The following is a 20146-nucleotide window of genomic DNA, read 5'->3' on the forward strand; positions in this document are numbered from 1 at the left end:
TTCATCAAGGATGTCTTTGTACATTGCTGCATTCATCTTTCCCTCGATCCTGAATAGTCTCCCAGTTCCTGCCGCTGAAAAACATCCCCACAGCATGATGCTGCCACCACCATGCTTCACTGTAGGGATGGTATTGGCCAGGTGATGAGCAGTGCCTGGTTTCCTCTAGACATGACGCTTGCCATTCAGGCCAAAGAGTTCAATCTTTGTTTCTCATGGTTTGAGAGTCCTTCAGGTGCCTTTTGGCAAACTCCAGGTGGGCTGTCATGTGCCTTTTACTGAGGAGTGGCTTCCGTCTGGCCACTCTACCATACAGGCCTGATTGGTGGAGTGCTGCAGAGATGGTTGTTCTTCTGGAAGGTTCTCCTCTCTCCACAGAGAAACGCTGGTGCTCTGTCAGAGTGACCATCGGGTTCTTGGTCACCTCCCTGACTAAGGCCCTTCTCCCCCGATCGCTCAGTTTGGCCAGGCAGCCAGCTCTAGGAAGAGTCCTGGTGGTTCCAAACTTCTTCCATTTACCGATGATGGAGGCCACTGTGCTCATTGGGACATTCAATGCTGCAGAAATTTTTCTGTACCCTTTTTCTGTTTTCTGATACAATCCTGTGTCGGAGGTCTACAGACAATTCCTTGGACTTCATGGTTTGGTTTGTGCTCTGACATGCACTGTTAACTGTGGGACCTTATATAGACAGGTGTGTGCCTTTCCAAATCATGTCAAATCAACTGAATTTACCACAGGTGGACTCCAATCAAGTTGTAGAAACATCTCAAGGATGATCAGTGGAAACAGGATGCACCTGAGCTCAATTTTGAGTGTCATGGCAAAGGCTGTGAATACTTATGTACGTGATTTTTTTTTCCGTTTTTTATTTTTAATAAATTTGCAAAGATTTCAAACAAACTTCGTTCACGTTGTCATTATGGGGTACTGTTTGTAGAATTTTGAGGAAAATAATGAATTTAATCCATTTTGGAATAAGTCTGTAACATAACAAAATGTGGAAAAAGTGAAGTGCTGTGAATACTTTCCGGATGCACTGTATGAATCTAAAAATATTATTTTATATGAATTTAAATTTTAATAAAATTATATAAATCCCCCTTTAGGGACAAGAAAAACAATTAATTATAAGGGGTACTTAGGGGCAGGTTTAGGGTTAGTCTGTAGTAATTGTGATGTCACACGCTGAACTTATGTTACTGTCATGACAGTTATGACATGATGTAAAATTAAATGTAAAATTTATCCAGGAATCTTATTTCCCTGGCCCCAGATTCCCCCACCGCGGAGTAGACGTGGGCGTTGCAGTCAGCCAATCAGAGACTGTTGCCAACGCGACGCGCCTCCAGCCTTCCGATCTTCCCCAATGTTTGGGTTCCGCCCAGTGAGTGTGTCCAAAGTCTTTTTTGCAAGTCAGTCCACTGTCGGCCATCTTTGGAACTCTCTCGGGAGGCTATTTCCAGTCATGCCAGTGCAGCTCCTATCTACTTGAATGGGAAAAGATCGAAATTTCCTAAAAGGTTGGTCAAGATTACGATCAAAGGACATATTTCAAATCAGCAGTAAGATCTGACAACACTGTTATCATAAATTGTGCTTCTTCACCTCAGATTACGCAAAAAAAAAAAAAAAAAAAACTTGTATAGCTAATGCGCACGTGCGTTGTTGAGTTGATTGACAGGCAATGTCTGTATCTAAAAGGCGATTGGCTCTTTCACCTGTAAGGCGTGACTTTCTATATCCGTTGACCGTTGGGCGTTCCAATTTCTCCCATTCATTTTAATAGAAGTGGTCCATCTCTGCTAAATAATCTCTGGTGTGTCGTACCGCACTTACCTAAATGCCAGGTCAGGTTCTGAGAACCATGCTTTAAGCGAAGTTATTTTTACGCAGTTTCTTCATTTATGTAACCTGACTTTGTAAGTTTCATCTGGGATTACACTGTTATCAGATGGAAATAAAATAGTCATAGAAATGTGGCCAGCATCATGTGTGGGAATGCTGTGGTGTTCAGGAATAATGAATGTTATTTGTTTATTCAGGTGGCCATGTGGAGCTGGATGAAAAGGTATCTGCTAGATTACATAAACAGTAATATCAATCAGTCAATCACAAACAAATATAATCAAATAATTTTAATTTGACAGAATTTGTTTGTGATTTATTGATTTTTGTGATTGATTGACCTTTTCCATTTTATAATAAATGTAATAGGCTTTAAAGTAGGGTCCAAAAATCCGGAGACCACTAATCAAATGCTTCTATTTTGTATTATTTTCATTCATTTTTTTAAGTTACAAATTATATTACTGGATGTTTTTTGTTTTTGGAACTATTCGGAGTAAATTCTAGAGACTGTTGTGCGTGAAAATCCCAGGAGATCAGCAGTTACAGAAATACTCAAACCAGCCCATCTGGCACCAACAATCATCCATGCGATCATCTAATCAATAAATCATGTGGCAGCAGTGCATAAAATCATACAGATATGGGTCAGGAGCTTCAGTTAATATTCACATTAACCATCAGAATGGAGAAAAATGTTGATGTCAGTGATTTGGACCGTGGCATCTTTCTGTTTGTGTGTGTGTGTGTTTAACTGTAGCTGTTGGATGCAGGACTCAGGGAGCTGCAAGAAGAGACTGGTTTGAAACTGAGTCCTGATGAGATCTCCTCTCATCTGCTAGGCCTATGGGAGGTGTATTTACAACAGAATTTTGGGAGTCTTTAATCATTAACACTTTGTTTACAACAAAGGAACAATTGTCACGTGAGAGTTAGGTCATTTCAAACAGCAATCCTGCGCTGGCCGGAATCAACAATTTAAAGTAAAAAAAATTAAATAAAAAATGATTAGCAATTTGATGAGAAAATTTTCATTTTTGGGTGAACTATCCCTTTAAGGGGAACTGACTTCATACATCCACTAAAAATCTCCTTGAAAAGGTAAAGTTAGTTCTGATAAAAGGTTTAGTATAATTTGTTTGCAGATAATGTAATATTCGCCATTTTTTTTTTTTTTTTTTTGCTAATGTGTGAACGGCTTGTGACACAGCTTAAAAAATGAGCCCTTCCCGGACTTCCTTGGTTGCCTATTAAAGCCTGTAGACTGATTTTCATGCGAAGGGAGCGGGTCGCTTTTGTCGGGAAAATCCAAAGGATGTGACATTTATGCGCGCTCCCAAGAGCCTTGCCTCAGACAGTACTAGCTTCTCTTCTGCCATTCAACAGTGACAACAAACTGCAACACTAGGTAACATTATCTTAGAGATGGAATCCAGCAAACGTCCGGCTCCCAGCACAACACCGACTCCTACACAAACTCAGAGTAAGCCAAAAAAAAAAAAAAAAAAATTTATATACTGAATCCCATCTGGCTAAGCGGGAACGTGATCGTGGTCGAGCAAAAACTAGAGTGAACATCGGCAGGGCATTTGATTCCTGGAGGGACATTCGTTCGGTTTTGGGAGCAAAACCGACCCTAAATTGCCATTATTCTTATTGGACAGGTAAGCTTACATAACTGCAAAGCATGTGAAATATAGTGCCATAAGGATTGATCTGTGTAATTTTAGCTAACTTGATCTTGCCTGCTAACGCTGACAAATTGCAAGATACCTTGCTTCGTAACTTTCAAATAATTTCAACGATCTTCTCTTTATACTAAAAATCAGGTATACAGGATCAATTTAAGCAAATATGCTGGTTTCTTAGTCATAGTACAACATATGACATACAAAACATACAATAGTGCAACATAACAGTGCAACAGTAAACTGTCTGGTATAGTTCGGTAGTATGTATCACGTTCAGTCTCTTTGTACGTTACGTCATTGTTTTGGTTGATGGAACAGGTAGCTGGCTGCAGTTCACTTAACGGCCACAGGTGTCATTAATGACAAGGGTTTCTGAATCTCTGAATCTTACATACTACACCTTTAAGTGTTAAGACTTCAAAGAGTCAAAATAACTGCTAATTGAGGTTAAAATTGCTTTACATGTGCCGTAAAGGTCTTTCTCTATCTCAGGCCTGTTTAAGTCCAGATCCTGCTGAACAGTGTTGGGGGTAACGAGATAAAAGTAAAGTGCGTTATGTAATCAGATTACTTTTTCGAGTAATGAGTAAAGTAACACAATATTTTTTATTTTAGACCATAATATCGGAGATACTTTTTAAATAAAGTAACACGTTGCTTTTGTACACCTCTACTGTCCCTGTATTGTGAGAAATCAGGAGTAAAAGTGTGCAAATTTTGGGGAGGAGACGTAGTGCATGATGGGCATTATAGTTTTATTGAGCGTGAGGCCAGAGACTATTTAGCAGAGACGAGTCACTTCTATTTAAATGAATGGGAGAAATTTGAATGCCCAACCAAGAAGCTCTAGCACCCAACAATCAATAGATGTAGAAAGGAAGTCCCGCCTTGCAGGTAAAAGTGCCAATCACCTTTTAGATACAGACATCGCCAGTCAATCAACTCGCTAACGCACATGCGCCTTTCGTGTTTTAGCGTAATATGAGGTCAATATTCAGTTGAGTGAAACGCGGTAGATTCATGTGTTAATACACACTGCATTAAAAAAATCAGTAAATGCGTTTAGGCAGAGGGATTATAAGACTAGTCTTCCACTGGCCATGACATTATACACATGGTGAAATACTCGCTCAAGTCACTAACTTATGCAGCTGAACTGCTCTGTGTTACAGCTCCCCGTAACTGGGAGAATGGAATGAGAAAAGACTCTGGATCTGTGTCTCCCAGCAATGTTCTACAATGATTGTGTATGCAGAGAAAATGTCTTAGTTTCTAAAAATATTCTACATTTTTGTTTTATAATAAACAAGTAGTTTACACACCGTGGATCAACTCAAAACAAGCGTGCACTGAGATGACTTAAGTGAAAACTATTATTTTATTATCAGACATATTCATTGAACATGTTAGGTTGGCATTCCCCACTGAATTTTATCCTGACTTTTGAAAAACATCTTAAGTTGACTCTGGCATTGTCGATGGGCACAACATATGATGACATATATGATGCAGGTTCAAGTGTTGGACTTTGCTGCTTTAAGTAAGATAGTGGTTATTCTTCATTATTCATATTGGCTGCCATGTTGATGGAAAAACAAATCATGCATATTCATGTTATTGATTGTTTATTATAAATATGACATGAAGACCTACTTTCTAAATATCTGTTTGTTTACTATGTTGTTTTGACATGAGTGTTGTACAGTAGCAAGCATGACCTGTAATGTCTCTCGTATGCAATACATGGCTTATTTGTATGGAATGCATAACATAGCAGAAGAGAAAGTGGCTTGTGAGAAAAAGTAACGCAACTCTTTACTTTCCTTAAACAAATAACTTTTTAATTAAGTTACTTTTTTAAGGAGTAACGCAATATTCTAACGAGTTACTTTTAAAAGTAACGTTACCCAACACTGCTGCTGAAGTCAGTGGGTGTGTTTGGGTTGATGCAGGTCTGGTTAAAGCTGTGGATGGCAAGGAGGATTCTGTTCAAATACCAGCTGAACGGCCAAAGACCGCCAGGTATCGAGAAACTCCACTGAGATTTTTCAGTAACTTCATAACATAGACTGTTTATTTGTAGTATTGATTGAGTGTTTGCTTTCTGTGTTGCTTGCTTTCAGTGTGAAGGTGGTGTCTCCACACGTTGAGCTGATTGACACCTCCCTGCCTTTTTCTCTGTTCTGTAACCGAGCCCCGGACCACGGCAAGGACATCGAGCAAGTCAGCACTAGAACCAAATACGCCTTAGAGCTGTGGTTAAAAACAGTGGAGCCTCATGCTGAGATGGGTTACCTGCTCATCTCTCGGAATGCTTCTGTTTATGTACGCGACCATTTATGCCAAAGGACACAACATCCCCTGCTGGACTGAGCTACTTCAGCAGGGCATGCTATTCAGCCTCATGTCAAATCAAATGAATGTTTAGACCTTAAGCAGATCCGAAAGTCATGGAATAACAGGTTTTATTACAATATGTTTTTATAATAATCAAAATGTTTCCTTAATCATTCATCTGCTTTTGATGTCAAACACACAGGTTTTCTATATGCTCGTAAATTTGTAATCAGCAATGTCTCTTTCCACCACAAGATGGCGGTAGAAACTTTGTACTTCTCTGTTGAAGTCGAGAAATTAAAGTTTATTCAATATGGTACAATATTTTATTGCTTTACTTTTGTTCCGCATAAAACTTGTATAGATAGACAGCTTGTTTAAATGCGCAATAAATAATGTTTTTGGCTTTACATATAAAGAAATTAATAGAAGATTTGACAAATGTGTTACACATTACATAATTATATGCACCAGCAACATTTGGGTTACGGAAGTAAAAACCCATTCATGTTTCCGTAGGGGAAGTGATTTTTAATGATAACTTATAAACCTCTACAGACAAATGTATCATTAGCGCCAAGGTTTTTAATAAATGGTATACTGTATGCTTCTTTTGAAGCTATCAGTCCATGTTATTTCAACAAAAACATTTTTAAAACCATGTTTAATAGCAGAATTCCTCGTGAAGAACTACACTACCCTTGAATCCTGAAGAGAAAGATCCACCAATTAGAGAATTGGGGCAACTGAGCCCAGTAGCGACCGGCCACTCCCATGATGCACTGTGAATGACCCAATCAGCACCTTCAATAATCAATAAATTTAGATATTTCCATTGTTTTAACTTTTATTTCGTTATTCGCATTGCTTCATGGGAATGTAGTTCATTCCCTCGTGAAAGACGTTAAGTACACAGTCTTGTACCTTTCTCTTTTTGTCCGATTTTCAAAGACTTTATCGCTTTAAATCAAAGCTTGTTATCTTGTGATTCACCTTGAAGCTGGTTAGAACTCTGTTATGAAGACTTTTTTTAAATCCCTATAAAATGACTAGGAAAAACACTTCCAGAACTAAGACAGGCACTCTTGCGCTCTATACTATCACTTTACTCTGTAACCCCCCTATTATTGGACACTTTTAGTTGTAGTTAAACCAATCATGGGTGACAAAAGTGCCTCTAATTATGGTATTTATGCAAAGGCCACTGTCGGATTTGCTCAAATATCACCTTTATCTAAAATGATTATAGTGTCACAAATCAGGAGAGAGAGGCAGGACCCAAATGCAGGGAGGTAAGGATAAGGGCTTTATCATAAAAACACAAAAATACAAACCAAAAACACCCACAAGCTGTGTCCAGGTGTAGCCTACTTCCCTCAAGTCAAGATCAAATTTTTGACAAATGCACCTTTGGCTGACGTTTCTTTTCACATTATATTTAGTATGGATAATAGGTGAATAGACACTTCTCCCCTCACTTGTGTTCTTCATTGTATTTTCTGACTTTTTTGCCATTGAAATGCAAGTGCCAGCTTTACAGGTAACACACAGAGGTTGCACTCCAAATATGTGACGGACTGAGTTGTATAATTTCCATCATGGTCTATTTAATCCGTCATATTATTTTAAATGTCCCTGATACATAGTAAATTTAATTTTGTCTCGATATTGTCAAGGGGAACTGGACCTGCTCGTTGACGGCATCAGGGAACAGGACAGACTTTATGACCACAGGGAACAAGACAGGCTCTCCGATGGCCACTATGGTCGGGAGTGCTGGCAACACCTTGGCAATGGCCTGCGTGGCAGTGGACACTGACAGCGGCGAGGGAACGGCCCCCATTGCTGTGATCACTGACATGGGCAGGGGAATGGCCTCCGTGGACAGGGACGCTGGCAGCAGCAGGGGAATGGACTCCGCAGGGGCCCTTCTCATCCTCCTTCTCTTCCGGATGGCCAGAAGCACTGCCGCTCCCAGCTCCTTGATACTATATGGGTTATGCAGACCTGACAGAAAAAGATGTTTGAGACAGGTCTTGTCATGGCACCACCTGTGGGGCTCCCGGACCAACTCCTCAGCATAAATGCCAAAGCCACGCCCATCCTGTGAAATCTTACCCAAGGTGTAACCATGAGAGACCCGCTCCTTCTGGCTGAGAGCTGGGTGGATAAAAATGCCCATACCTCCTTTGCTGGGTCCAAAACTGGTCAAATCATTCTATCACGAATCAGGAGAGAGAGGCAGGACCCAAATGCAGGGAGGCAAGGACAAGGGCTTTATCAAAACACAAAAGTACAAACCAAAAACACCCACGAGGGGGGAAAAACAGAAACAGAATAATAAACTTGAAAAACTCAAAAAGCAGAAACCGACCGAGTGAATAACAAGAACAGGACAAGACCGACTTGGATACAAAGCATCACAATACAATAACAAATGATTTGACCCGTACTCAACACCAGGAGAGCTTATATGGAGAGTGTAACAAGGTTCTTAAGATGGGCAAGGAGGAGGCAGGAACCAGCTGAACAGTCAACGTTAAACTTTAATAACAAATTGAACTCAAACATAACATAAACTGCAAAACAAACAAAGATGCGCACGGGCGCACACACAGCTTTGTGCGTCTCTCTCTCTCTCTCTCTCCTGAACTGGCATTTCCGGGCCCCCCCCCACCCCATATCTCTCCCGCTGATTAGTCAACTCAGTGCCAGGCGTGCATCATCACAGCCGGCCACGCTCCCCTCCACGTCACAGAAAGGTAATTAACGTGGAGCAGGTGCCGTTGGTCCGCTGATGAGCTAGGCAATCAGCGTTCCCATGGAAACGCAGATCATTGACGAGCTGGCACTCAGCGTTCCCATGGAAATGCCAATCACCCACCGGTAACACCTGAAACACATGAGGGAAAATATCGACACACACAGACATTACACTCATACGAGACAGACAGACAGTCAGGGGAGGCACAGTCAGACCCAACTGTGACACATAGAGCCTTACTAACACCAGTGGAAGTATGAGAATTATATAGGGACCAAAATGTTCAACAAATCAAAACTATTTTACCATTTTAGATTCTTCTAAGGAGCCACCTTTGCCTAGATTACAACTATGCACATTCTTGGTATTCTTTTAAATTCATTAGGTGCCTCCTGGGATGATTTTTAAACAGTATTTAAGGTGTTTTTATGTATGCTGGACACTTGTTGGTGACTTTTCCTCCACTATCCGGTCCAATTTATCCATTAACAACAACAACAACATTAAATAAAATTTTTAGTTTTGTAAAGAAATTCATACTTTGTCACAATTATATTCATATACAAACTAATTTCAAGCATTTAAGGATAAGTCTTTATATCAAAAGGTTTTTAAGATCATCAGAAACACAAATTCTGTTGAGTGTGTCCAAATGTTTGACTTGCAGTGTATGTACAGACATTTGTCTTGACAACCCTTCATGCTCCACGTGTTTTTTGTTGTTGTTGTTGTTGTTTTTTACAATGAAATAGGAAAATCTTACCACAAACTACATGCACAATGACTGAGCTGAAATGTGCTGTCTAGAACATGTGTGATAATGAAAAAGCACAACTTATAAAACTATCAGTCCTGACAGAGTAATACGGAAATGCAGTGAGTGTGCCTTGCATGGGTTTAGATAAATGTGTCATATAATTAAACAGCTTTATTTTCTTTCATTGTATTTTAGCTGTTATCAGACTGAGCTTCAGCATAGTTCTGTTGGGGTGGAATGAGGTTGTATGTTGACAAAGGGTCCGTTTGACTAGATGTCAAAATGTGAGAAAAACCACATTTCTTAACAGATCACGTTCCACCAGAGATTCTAGAGCATTCCATCAGCCTCACTCTTTCTCTATCAGAATTTTTTTCATATTGTCTGTTCTCCACATCATTTGTTCATATTGTTCAATACGTTTGTTCACCACCAGGAACGTGCCTGGCACATTTTTCCCTATTTACTTTTAAATGGAATTTAACCTGACATGACACAGAGTTCCTGTTATGGCCATGTAGTCCAGATAGTTTGTTCCATACTGAGTTTGTCACCTGTTACCTGACACACAAAATAGCTGCTTTTGGTCTCATTCTGTTGCTTAACATGAGCCACATATTTGTACTCTTTCTCAAAGCTGTGTTCACCAGTGCTTTTGCACTGGAAGTCACTTTGGAGAAATGCATCAATAAGATGCATAAATGTAAATGTATTGTTTAGTGACTTATTTCAGCACTGATTTGTAGATTTGTAGCCCCTGAAATGATGACATTACACTACCATATTCAGAAACTCATTTTAATTTCACTAAATCACTGTTTATACACCACATTATTGTCATCATTCAATCCATTCTTATAAGACAAATGTATATAGCTTCAAAGTACACTGAGGTCTTGTTCGAAGTTTAGGAAAATACATTTTAAAGAGTGTATTTATTGGCATATAAAACCATATTTGTGAATCCTACTCCATTCAGCATGCTGCAGAGCAGTGCTGGTTTTATGACAGTTTTTCTTTCAACAAAACTTCACACAGGAGGGATGATGGTGGAGGAGGCAGAGAACCTGAATGATGAAAATAAGTGTGAACTTTAGTGTGTTTGACAGAGATATGTGCCATCCCAACAGCTGCAGGTGTGTTTTTACTGTACCTGTGTCCTTCATTTGTTCACCACGTACATTCCTGTTCGGTTTTTCGGAGGTTTTTCTCTGACATCCTACAGAGTCAGTTAACGTTAGTCACACTATGACATACATGCTTTATACATTCACCTGCACCAAAGACTAATGTCATTAGAACATGTGAAGTGTTCTTGCACTCTTATTGTGGAGATTTCATTATCATTACTGTGAATAGTAGGCCTATGAACAGCTTGTTAATAAAAATGAATGCCAATAAATAAATTCATTAAAAAGTAACCCACTAAAAAAATTTGCAGCTCTGTTTCATTCATTCAGGAAATAGTAAATCACTCTCTACTCTGCTGTTGACCAAAACCTGCTGCTCAGATGAATTCAGCTCTTGAGGCCACGGTGAGGGTTAGATTAAGAGTTTAAGTCTTTCTCTCCTAGCTCTCGTTATTGTTCGGATGTAGGCAGGGCATTGTGAGCAGTGACGCTGTGGCTACTGAACGGTGGAGGAGACGCAGATGGAGGCCTCACAGTCCCTGAGTGGGAGTCGAGTTTCCCACGCTTCAGGTTTCCCAGTCTGAGCTTCACAAAGAGGAGCCTGTGCAGGTGGCAGGGATGCTGGAACGCCTGGTAACAGTAGCCAACTTTCCCTAGTTCTGATCTGTGATTGTGAGGTCAGTGTTTTACATAGACAGAGATGGTGGTGGAGAAGACCTGCAGAGCCCTCCTCAAAACCCCATCTGTTTCCCTCCAAAATGCAGCAGCAATTTGAATTTTTTGGTTAAAGTTGAAGTGTGTCATTTTTGTGATGTTGCGATACTTCCTTTCATCCCAGCTCAATATGCAGAGACAACTATAAGAACACAATTTGTTGGTTTATTTCCCTGAAAAGTGTTTGCTCTGTTCGTTGGAGCATCCTGACCTGCTCAACGTACAGTAGCAACACTAATTCAACCAGTGGAGTCAGTTTTGGGCAGGGCTGTCTGTTTTTGCGAACAATGGGAAACAGGGAAAGCATTCTGGAAAGCTCTTTGAAACACTAATTGCACAGAAATTACACACTTCAACTTTAAAAGTTGCAAATCAAGATTTTTAAGCCTTAATGTTGTTTTTACATAACAAAAAGGTGACTTTAATTTAGCATGTTTTCATTTGTTCATTTTGCAGTTTAATTTTGCAAACTGGTTGAAATGCTACATTGTGTTAAGCAAGGTTTTAGATTACATTTTTATTGATTCTTGATAAATTAAGTCCTGACTCCTGAGTCTTTTTTAACAATCTTTTAAATGAACACAGAGTTGCATCAGAATAAGTTGTGAAAAGTAACTCACTGCTTGTTTGCCATTGGCTGTATGGAATGTGCTGTGCATTGAGAACATGGGGATATCTGGATTGAAGTACATGGGAGGATTTGACTCATCAGGTTCATTCACGAAAACTCTCCGTTTCGGCTTATTGCACCAGAGCACCACCTGAGAGGAAGAGCATATCTGGCCACAGTTAACTGACTTCATGATTTCAACAATCACATCATTTTCATTTAATAGTAATAGTCATATCACTACCACAAAAAAGTGCAAAAACATCACTGTTATGCTCTGTTGGACATGTTCTATGGTAATCCCATGGTATTTCTTTTTTTTTTTAAAGTACGTTGGAATGTTGTGTAAATAGCATAGCACATAAATATGGTGATCATTTAGTAGCATGGTATTTTGAAGTACAGTTATGTGGTCTGATACCATCACGTTACCATGGAACTGGTGTTGTAATTTGTTTTGTAAGAGATAGCAATAAACGTAGAAGCTTAATAAGTATCAATGCACTTTTAATATATTTAATATAATACATATTTAATATCCTTTCTAATATAGTATTTAAATGAATGTTCAGGTATCAGTACAACTGAAGCTCAATATTCTTGGTTCAATACAAGTTAAACTCAGTCGACAGCATTTGTGGCATGATGTTGATTACCAGAAAAATTCATTTCGACTTGTCCCTCCTTTTCTTTAGAAAAAGCAAAAATCGAGGTTACAGAGAGGCACTTACAATGGATGTGAATGGGGCCAATTTTTGGAGAGTCTGAAGGCAGAAATGTGAAGCTTATAAGTTTATGAAAGCACTTAAATAAATTCTTCTGTTCAAATTAATGTATTATTTGAGCTGTAAAGTTGTTTAAATCGTCATATTTACATACATATTAGTTTTAGGGTTTGTTTACATTCATCGTCATGGCAACAAAGTTGTAAAATTGGCCTAAACTTTATGCAGAAAAGGTTAGAAAGCGATTTATCACATTAAAATCATGTTAACACACATATTGTTTGCGTCTTGTGTCTATACTTTTGAAACAGTGAGTATTTTAACGTTTACAAATTGGCCCCATTCACTTCCATTGTAAGTGCCTCACTATAATCAGATTTTTGCTTTTTTGTAAAGAAAAGGAGGGACAAGTCAAAATTTATTTTTGTGGTAATCAATATTATGCCTGAAATGCTGTCGATTGAGCTTAACTTATATTGAACTCTGAATATTCCTTTAATCAACAGCATTTGTGGCGCAATGTTGATTGCCACAATTAAATAATTTTGACTCACCCCTCGTTTATTAAACTAAATTGATACAGTAAGGCACTTACAGTGAAAGTATATGGGGCCAATCCTAAAATGTAAAAGTACATAAAGTTTTAATAGTGCAAGCCCCAGCACCAGTGATGAAGTCCTACGGAAAAAAAAGTGGGTTACTATTGTCGGAACTGCAACTCTGTACATATCATAAATGGCGCAGTCCTACAATTCGTTGACATTCCAGCTTTGAATCTTTTGATTTTTACAAGTTTCGTCGTGTTTCATAATTACAGGGACATGTTAAAGATTGTATTACTCATACTGGTCAAGCTAAATTACTAAAAAATTCAGATGCCCATCCAGTTAAATGGGCAGTATCAGGGTGGAAAATAACAGGGTGGACATTCAGTGGATAAATTAGCCAAATCATGGTCTGATTTATATTTATCAAACATATTTGTAAACTTATATTGATGATTTTAATTGTTAACATAAACACTGTAAATTGATATTTTTAAATTACATTTACTTCCCATTTATCTTTCCATAACATGGTGGACATTTTATGCTTGACCACATATGACTAACACCACAAAATAAAGGAAAACATAAATAAAACAATAGAGTTACAAACTTCAAATAACTCAAAATAATTGAGCAGAACGGCTAATGTCCACCTCCAGTGTGTGAGATGTAATTTCCTAACATATATCTTCAATGAAATGTCATAGTATCATGACATAACAGGGTGGTAATAACTCAAGGGACACACAGAAAACCTCCACTATAAGTGTTAAAATTACAAATTTACCATAAATGAATACATGATGTAATACTAAACTCTTAATTGTATGGGGGTATGTTTGGGGGCATGAGGAAATAGTTGAAAAGGATTTAAATTATTTAAAATCTAACTTTTAAGCCCACAGACATGTGTAACATAAATAGTATATTATTTTTAACAGTAATAAAATTAAACAATATAAGTACCACACACACACTTGTAATGGGGACTTAAATGTCACCAAATTGTAGGAATGACCCTAATTTACAAGCTCCTGCTCGAGGCGCTGCTTTATATTGAAAAACAGCATGGACAGATGCAAAAACGTGTTCAGTGTGAACATCCCCTAAACTTAAAATGAACAATGCTTTCATAAAACGACCAGGAAGAAGAAAGAAAGGGGGAGAAAAGGCTTAACATGAAAATAGTATATTTCTCTTTGGATTAGTATCATTGTTTTGGCAGTAAATAGTGTTTATCCCAAGGGAAATGTAAGAAAATCTTCGGTCAAGTGTCCGTGTAAAGCACCAGCCGATATCTCACACAACTCACACAAAAGGTGTGTGTGTTTCAGGTCAATTTCTCTCTATTTGTGAAACATTCTCAGCAGTTTGGGTGTGTGACGCTAAAATACGGGACAAATGGCTTCACGTACGGATTTCATACGGAACGCAATTTTTTCCCTCAATTATGGGAGGCTTCCTTATTTTACATGATGTTTGGCATATTTGGTTAATTAATTTCACCTGATACTGCTTCAGCATGAGGGTGACTCTCTCTCTCCACTCACTGTCATAAATTTCCTCAGTTGCTGATGGCGGTGACAACGGTTGTCAGGGGCAGGGAATGACAGAATTCAAATGATAATGCACCAATTACAACAAAGAATCTCCAGTTTCAAAAAACAGCATCCAATACAGTTAAAGGGAAGCTAACGACAGTAGATTATGGACTTCTGAAGCAGCAAAACAAGTAGGTATACTGAGGGTATATGCAATTTGTTATCTTTAGAAGTTGTTATATGCAAAAAGCCCTGGGAAAAAAAGTAAGCATATGGCGTATACGTGCGTATGGCCCCGACTACACCACTACCCAACACATAAACATTATTCATGTTAATATGATATATTAGTATGATAAAATTGCTTAATAACCTTAACTGTGTAAAGTTATATCAAATACAGGGATTACAGGGTTTCGTTTCGTCATGACAATGGATATACCTTTACACAAGTAAGGTTAGTAAGTGATTTTATCACACTAAAATTATGTTAACATGTATAATGTTTATGTGTTGTGGCTTGTACTTTTGAAACTATGTGTATTTTAATATTTAGTGACTGGCCCCATTCACTTCCATTATACTGTAAGTGCCTTACTGTACCAGTTTAGTTTAATAAATGAGGGGCAATTTCAAATAATATTTTGGGTAATCAACATTATGCCACAATGTTACATAATGTTTACATCTTGTGCCTATAATTTTGAAACAGTGTGTATTTTAACATAATGGACCGGCCCCATTCACTTCTATTGATGTGCCTCACTGTAACCACAATTTCTGCCTTTTCTTTTATGAAAGAGGGACAAGTTGAAATCAGCATTATACTGCAAATGCTGTTAATTGTACTAAACTTGTTTTGAACCCCAGACATTCCTTCAGTCATTCTGATTAATTTACAAGAATATGTAACTTAGATTTTAAACAGATTACAAACTACTTCAGCCAACTTTAGAACAAAGTTGCTGCCATGTTCTTCTAAAAAAAAACACACACACACAAACAGTCATCCTGCACCCTCGATCACTCACCACACCGATGAGGAGGACGATGAGGAGGAAGAGACTGACAGCCGCCACCACAAAAAGGGCAATGACCCAGCCAGGCACCAGAGCAGTGGCTGTGGTAAGTGATTGGCTCACAGTTGTGGTATTTGGAGGTTGTGTTGTAAATGGAGTGGACCTGACTGTAGAGTTCATATCAGCTGTGCTGTCGATAGAGGGAAGGATGCTGCTGAGTGCAGTGGTAGTGCCATTGGGAGCTGCAGTTGTAGTGCTGTTGGGGAATGCAATGGTGGTTCCATTTGGGGCTGCAGTGGTGGTGCTGTTAAAGGATGCAGTTGTGATGTCATTGGGAGCTGCAGTGGTGGTGCCATTTGGGGCTGCAGTGGTGGTGCTGTTAAAGGATGCAGTGATGTCATTGGGAGCTGCAATGGTGGTGCCATTTGGGGCTGCAGTGGTCGTGCTGTTAAAGGATGCAGTGGTGATGTCATTGGGAGCTGCAATGGTGGTGCCATTTGGAGCTGCAGTGGTGGTGCTGTTAAAGGATGCAGTGGTGATGTCATTGGGATCTGCAATGGTGGTGCCATTTGGGGCTGCAGTGGTGGTGCTATTAAAGGATGCAGTGGTGATGTCATTGGGAGCTTCATTGGGGGTGCCATTTGGGGCTGCAGTGGTGGTGTTGTTGAAGGATGCAGTGGTGATGTCATTGGGATCTGCAATGGTGGTGCCATTTGGGGCTGCAGTGGTGGTGCTATTAAAGGATGCAGTGGTGATGTCATTGGGAGCTGCAATGGTGGTGCCATTTGGGGCTGCAGTGGTGGTGCTGTTAAAGGATGCTGTGTTGATGTCTTTGGAGGCTGCAATGGTGGTGCCATTTGGGGCTGCAGTGGTGGTGCTGTTAAAGGATGCAGTGGTGATGTCATAGGGGGCTGCAATGATGGTGCCATTTGGGGCTGCAGTGGTGGAGCTGTTGAAGACTGCAGAGGTGCTTTCATTGGGAGTTGTCACGGTGGTGTCATTCTGGGCTGCAAAGATGAAGCTTGTATTGCTCATTGGTAAGTGAGTGGTGTTTGGGTGCATTGTAGTGTTGTTAAGGCGTGTGGAGGTGGGGCTCGGTGAGATGGAGGAGAGGAAAGAGGGTGTGGTGTTTTTGACATCAGCACTGGAGCTCAACAGAAAGGAGGTGTTCATGTTGGGTGTGTATGTGATTGGATGGTGACTGGCGAGGGATGCAGCATTTGTTCTGATGTCAGGAGTGGAAGTGAGGGGCATGGCCATGGGTTTTTCTTTCTGTGGTGTTGATGGTGGTCTGCTGGTGGGCTCCTGTTCTTCCAATGGTTCTTGAACTGGTAGTTCATCTGTGAGTGAAAAGGAATGGAATTTATATCAGTTGATGATAATGTGTTTTTCCACTAAGTATATAAATATCATTATTTTTGTAATTATCTTTAGCAAAACATTAAGCAAAAGCACGCACATCCAGTGGCAAAAAAGCTCAGCTCAGCGAACCAAAAAAGTGGAAAACAGCTTCAAAAGATAAAAGTGGGCACACCACAGTTCAAAAATAGAAAATGTGTTATAATTGCTCGAAACAAAAGTTTTGGAGCTGTGGCGTGCCGACTTTTTTCTTGTGAAGTAATTCTCTCTGGCTCCACCTTTAACTTTTAAAGTTGAAGTGTGTAACTTTTTCTGTGTTAAATACTTTAAAATGCAGATACAACTTACTATAAGTAAGCCATTTGTAGGTTGATTTCCACTAAAAACTGTAAACACTGTGTTTCTGTGGCGCTATAAAAATTCCTCTATGTGTTTTGAGCGACACATCTAGCCCGAAACAATAGCATTTATTTAACCGATGGCATGAGTTTGGGGGACTCTCTGTTTGTTCGATCAACAGCAGGCGGGGGGTGTATTTGTAAAGCAAAATTGAAAAGATTATAACAATGTTTATTTTTTTCTGATCTGTTTAGTGGCACTAGTGGTTAGCAGAAATTACACACTTCAGCTTTAACCCCACATGTAAAATCAAGTCATACACCAGTCACGCACTGGTTAGTTTAATAACAATAGGAAATACAGATCTGAAATCAAAAACTATTTTGCTGTTATTTTACTTTCAATGTAGCCAAGGTCAATCTCTAATGTTGCAGATGGAATTTGCTTGTACGCAGACAAAAAGATGCTTCTCACGAGCACTGGATTAAGCATGGCCGTCCCAAACAACAGTCGAGAGCTGGCGACCACAGACCCAAAACTGCAAGAGAAGAACTCATAAGATCAGACATTCTTAATAACCTTGTGTAGTGCCATGTTAAAGTTAAACTCTACAAAGAAAGAAATTCTTTAAATATATGAATGCAAATCTGAGATTATGAGAGTTTATTTCAAACCTGAATGTCATCTCATTCGTCCCCAAATATGTCAGAGGAGTGGGGTCATAGACCTCATTCAACTAAAAAAGGGAAAATACAACAGGGTCAGAATTCCTGTTATGAATGATCATCACCTGTACAATTCAGGTTTAATTAATGTCTTTTAATTAATTAATGTCATGGTACTAAGGTAATACCATGGTTTCTTAAACATGCAACATGGTAATAGTATGGTTTTCTGTGAAGTATACTGCAGAATGTGGTAACATGCAATTGATCTATCCCAATGAAGTTAAGGGTCAATTTGACCCGTTCAAATTTTTAACATCGATTTACATCAACTTAACTTTTTTGGTTTCTGTAAACACCCACCCCTACCCAAAGCAAGCACATGCAGACAAACACACATACATCCATAAATTGTCACAATATTATTAGCTCAATATAAAACAACGCAAGTCAATGTAAACAAAGGGGAAAAATATGGGAAAAAATGTTGTGTGTCTGTATGTGCAAGCAAAACTTGACCTGCACACACCCATACACCCACCCCCAGAAGCACACACACGCACACACAAACAAACACACATCCACGCACACACGAGTTGTCAAAATATTATTAGCTCAATATAAAATCAATAGGAGTCACTGGAAACAAATGGGGAAAATGGGATCAAATGTGTGTGTGTCTGTGTGTATGTGGTTTAATCAAATCCTGACCAACCCACACACACACACACAGTATATACATACTATACATAAAACATACTCTACTGTAAATTTGGAGCATTTACTTTAAATAAAACCAGTAAATTTTACATTTGTAAATAGGTGAAAAGTTGGTTATTAATGACGAAACAGTTGTATGGTGGGGAAATGTGCAAATTGTGACAGCTGTACTGCAATTTGACGAGCTGGGCCAATTTGACCGGCTAAGAGCTACAGTGTTACTTGATTGCAAACTGCACAGAAGGGTTAAAAATAACATTTACTGGTGTAACGAAATGAAGTCAGGTTGATTTAGCTGAGTTAAATTATATTTGTGACTTAAATAAAAACAGTTTATTTCGATAATAACAGATTACTTATTTCAAAGAGACCCTTACCAGTTCCTCCACCTCTCGCCTGAGTATTGTATACTCTACTGATTGCTGGTCAGCCAGTGAGTCATTGTAAGTCCGGTTAGTGATTCTAAGGTCCATGATAATTGCAGTTAAAGGGTGTGGAGTCATGGCATCTGTGCTTTCATTGGGGAACTCCACCAGTGAGATATCGACCGAGTTCACGCCTGAATCAGATTTTGATAGATTGTTAATGAAACATTTTAATTCAGAGTTATGTGATTTTCAATTAAAACCAGGCACTTTCAGTATTGTTTGGTTACTTAAGTTATATGAATTTATAACTGTTTACATTAAAGTTAATTGTCAAATATTTTGTAAACCACATGATGGTACAGTATATAAGATATTAGTATATTCAATACACTGACTGTGCCGCTAAATTTAGGTTGCAACAAACTTAGATTCCTTAACATTAAAGACAAAAAACCACACACACACACAAAAAAACATCAACACATCAGTATTTAAAACAGTATACACTGTAGGTATATGTCCATAATTGCAAAGGATATAATAAAGGTTTATTACACAATGATTATTGATTCACATTTTTAAAACAAAGTTGCTACTTACCCATGAAAAGTACAAGCCAACCAACAACTAAGGTGGCAGAGACTGTTGGTATAATTTCCATCATCTTTGAAGAGAAGTTATCCTTCAGTGTGCGATCTCTGCCATCAAACTAATGCTCTGGAGAAAGTGCCTCTTTATCAGAGTGAACAGTCATTTTATTGTTTGAGCACCTGAGCAGGTACTGCACATAGGGGGGTGGAGTTCTTGGGCCTCATTTTCTAAAGGAGAGACAAAGAAAATAACTTTTAAAAACCACCCCATAGTCAAGAAAAATCACGAATGGGATCTATCTTATTTGAAGTGTCCTGCTTCTCAGATTTATCTGCTGAGAAAAAAGACCCCCGTAATCTCACGTGTCTCCTCTACATTTTCAAAAGAGATCTAAACAGAACCTCACACTGTGCTCAGAT

The 20146-nt window shown here is 38.9% G+C and overlaps 2 protein-coding genes across 2 annotated transcripts; one reads left to right on the forward strand and one right to left on the reverse strand.

Annotated features, from left to right (window-relative positions):
- The first annotated feature begins 5253 nt into the window (after nt 1-5253).
- LOC127453377 (nucleoside diphosphate-linked moiety X motif 17-like) lies at nt 5254-5913 on the forward strand. Its single transcript, XM_051719706.1, has 3 exons — nt 5254-5260; nt 5493-5562; nt 5664-5913. The coding sequence occupies exons 1-3, from the start codon at nt 5254-5256 to the stop codon at nt 5911-5913; spliced, it is 327 nt and encodes a 108-aa protein (XP_051575666.1).
- A 4275-nt stretch (nt 5914-10188) lies between these two features.
- LOC127453455 (mucin-5AC-like) lies at nt 10189-19875 on the reverse strand. The gene is made up of 8 exons (XM_051719808.1): nt 19737-19875; nt 19146-19327; nt 18058-18119; nt 17782-17921; nt 15698-17025; nt 11863-12003; nt 10552-10617; nt 10189-10465 (listed from the first exon to the last, which is right to left on the reverse strand). Exons 1-7 carry the CDS (start codon nt 19798-19800, stop codon nt 10561-10563), a joined length of 1974 nt encoding a protein of 657 aa, XP_051575768.1. The 5' UTR covers nt 19801-19875; the 3' UTR covers nt 10189-10465; nt 10552-10560.
- Nucleotides 19876-20146: the final 271 nt, after the last annotated feature.

The sequence above is a fragment of the Myxocyprinus asiaticus genome, chromosome 15 (assembly GCF_019703515.2).
Source record: "Myxocyprinus asiaticus isolate MX2 ecotype Aquarium Trade chromosome 15, UBuf_Myxa_2, whole genome shotgun sequence".
Lineage (NCBI taxonomy): Eukaryota > Metazoa > Chordata > Actinopteri > Cypriniformes > Catostomidae > Myxocyprinus > Myxocyprinus asiaticus.

Coding starts and splice junctions, on each gene's coding strand:
- LOC127453455 (XM_051719808.1), bottom strand. CDS start 19,800: ATGATGGAAATTATACCAACAGTCTCTGCCACCTTAGTTGTTGGTTGG. Junction 19,328..19,736: donor TTGGCTTGTACTTTTCATGG/GTAAGTAGCAAC, acceptor AATCTGATTCAG/GCGTGAACTCGGTCGATATC. Junction 12,004..15,697: donor TCGTCCTCCTCATCGGTGTG/GTGAGTGATCGA, acceptor TCTTCCTCTCAG/GTGGTGCTCTGGTGCAATAA.
- LOC127453377 (XM_051719706.1), top strand. Junction 5,563..5,663: donor GAACGGCCAAAGACCGCCAG/GTATCGAGAAAC, acceptor GCTTGCTTTCAG/TGTGAAGGTGGTGTCTCCAC.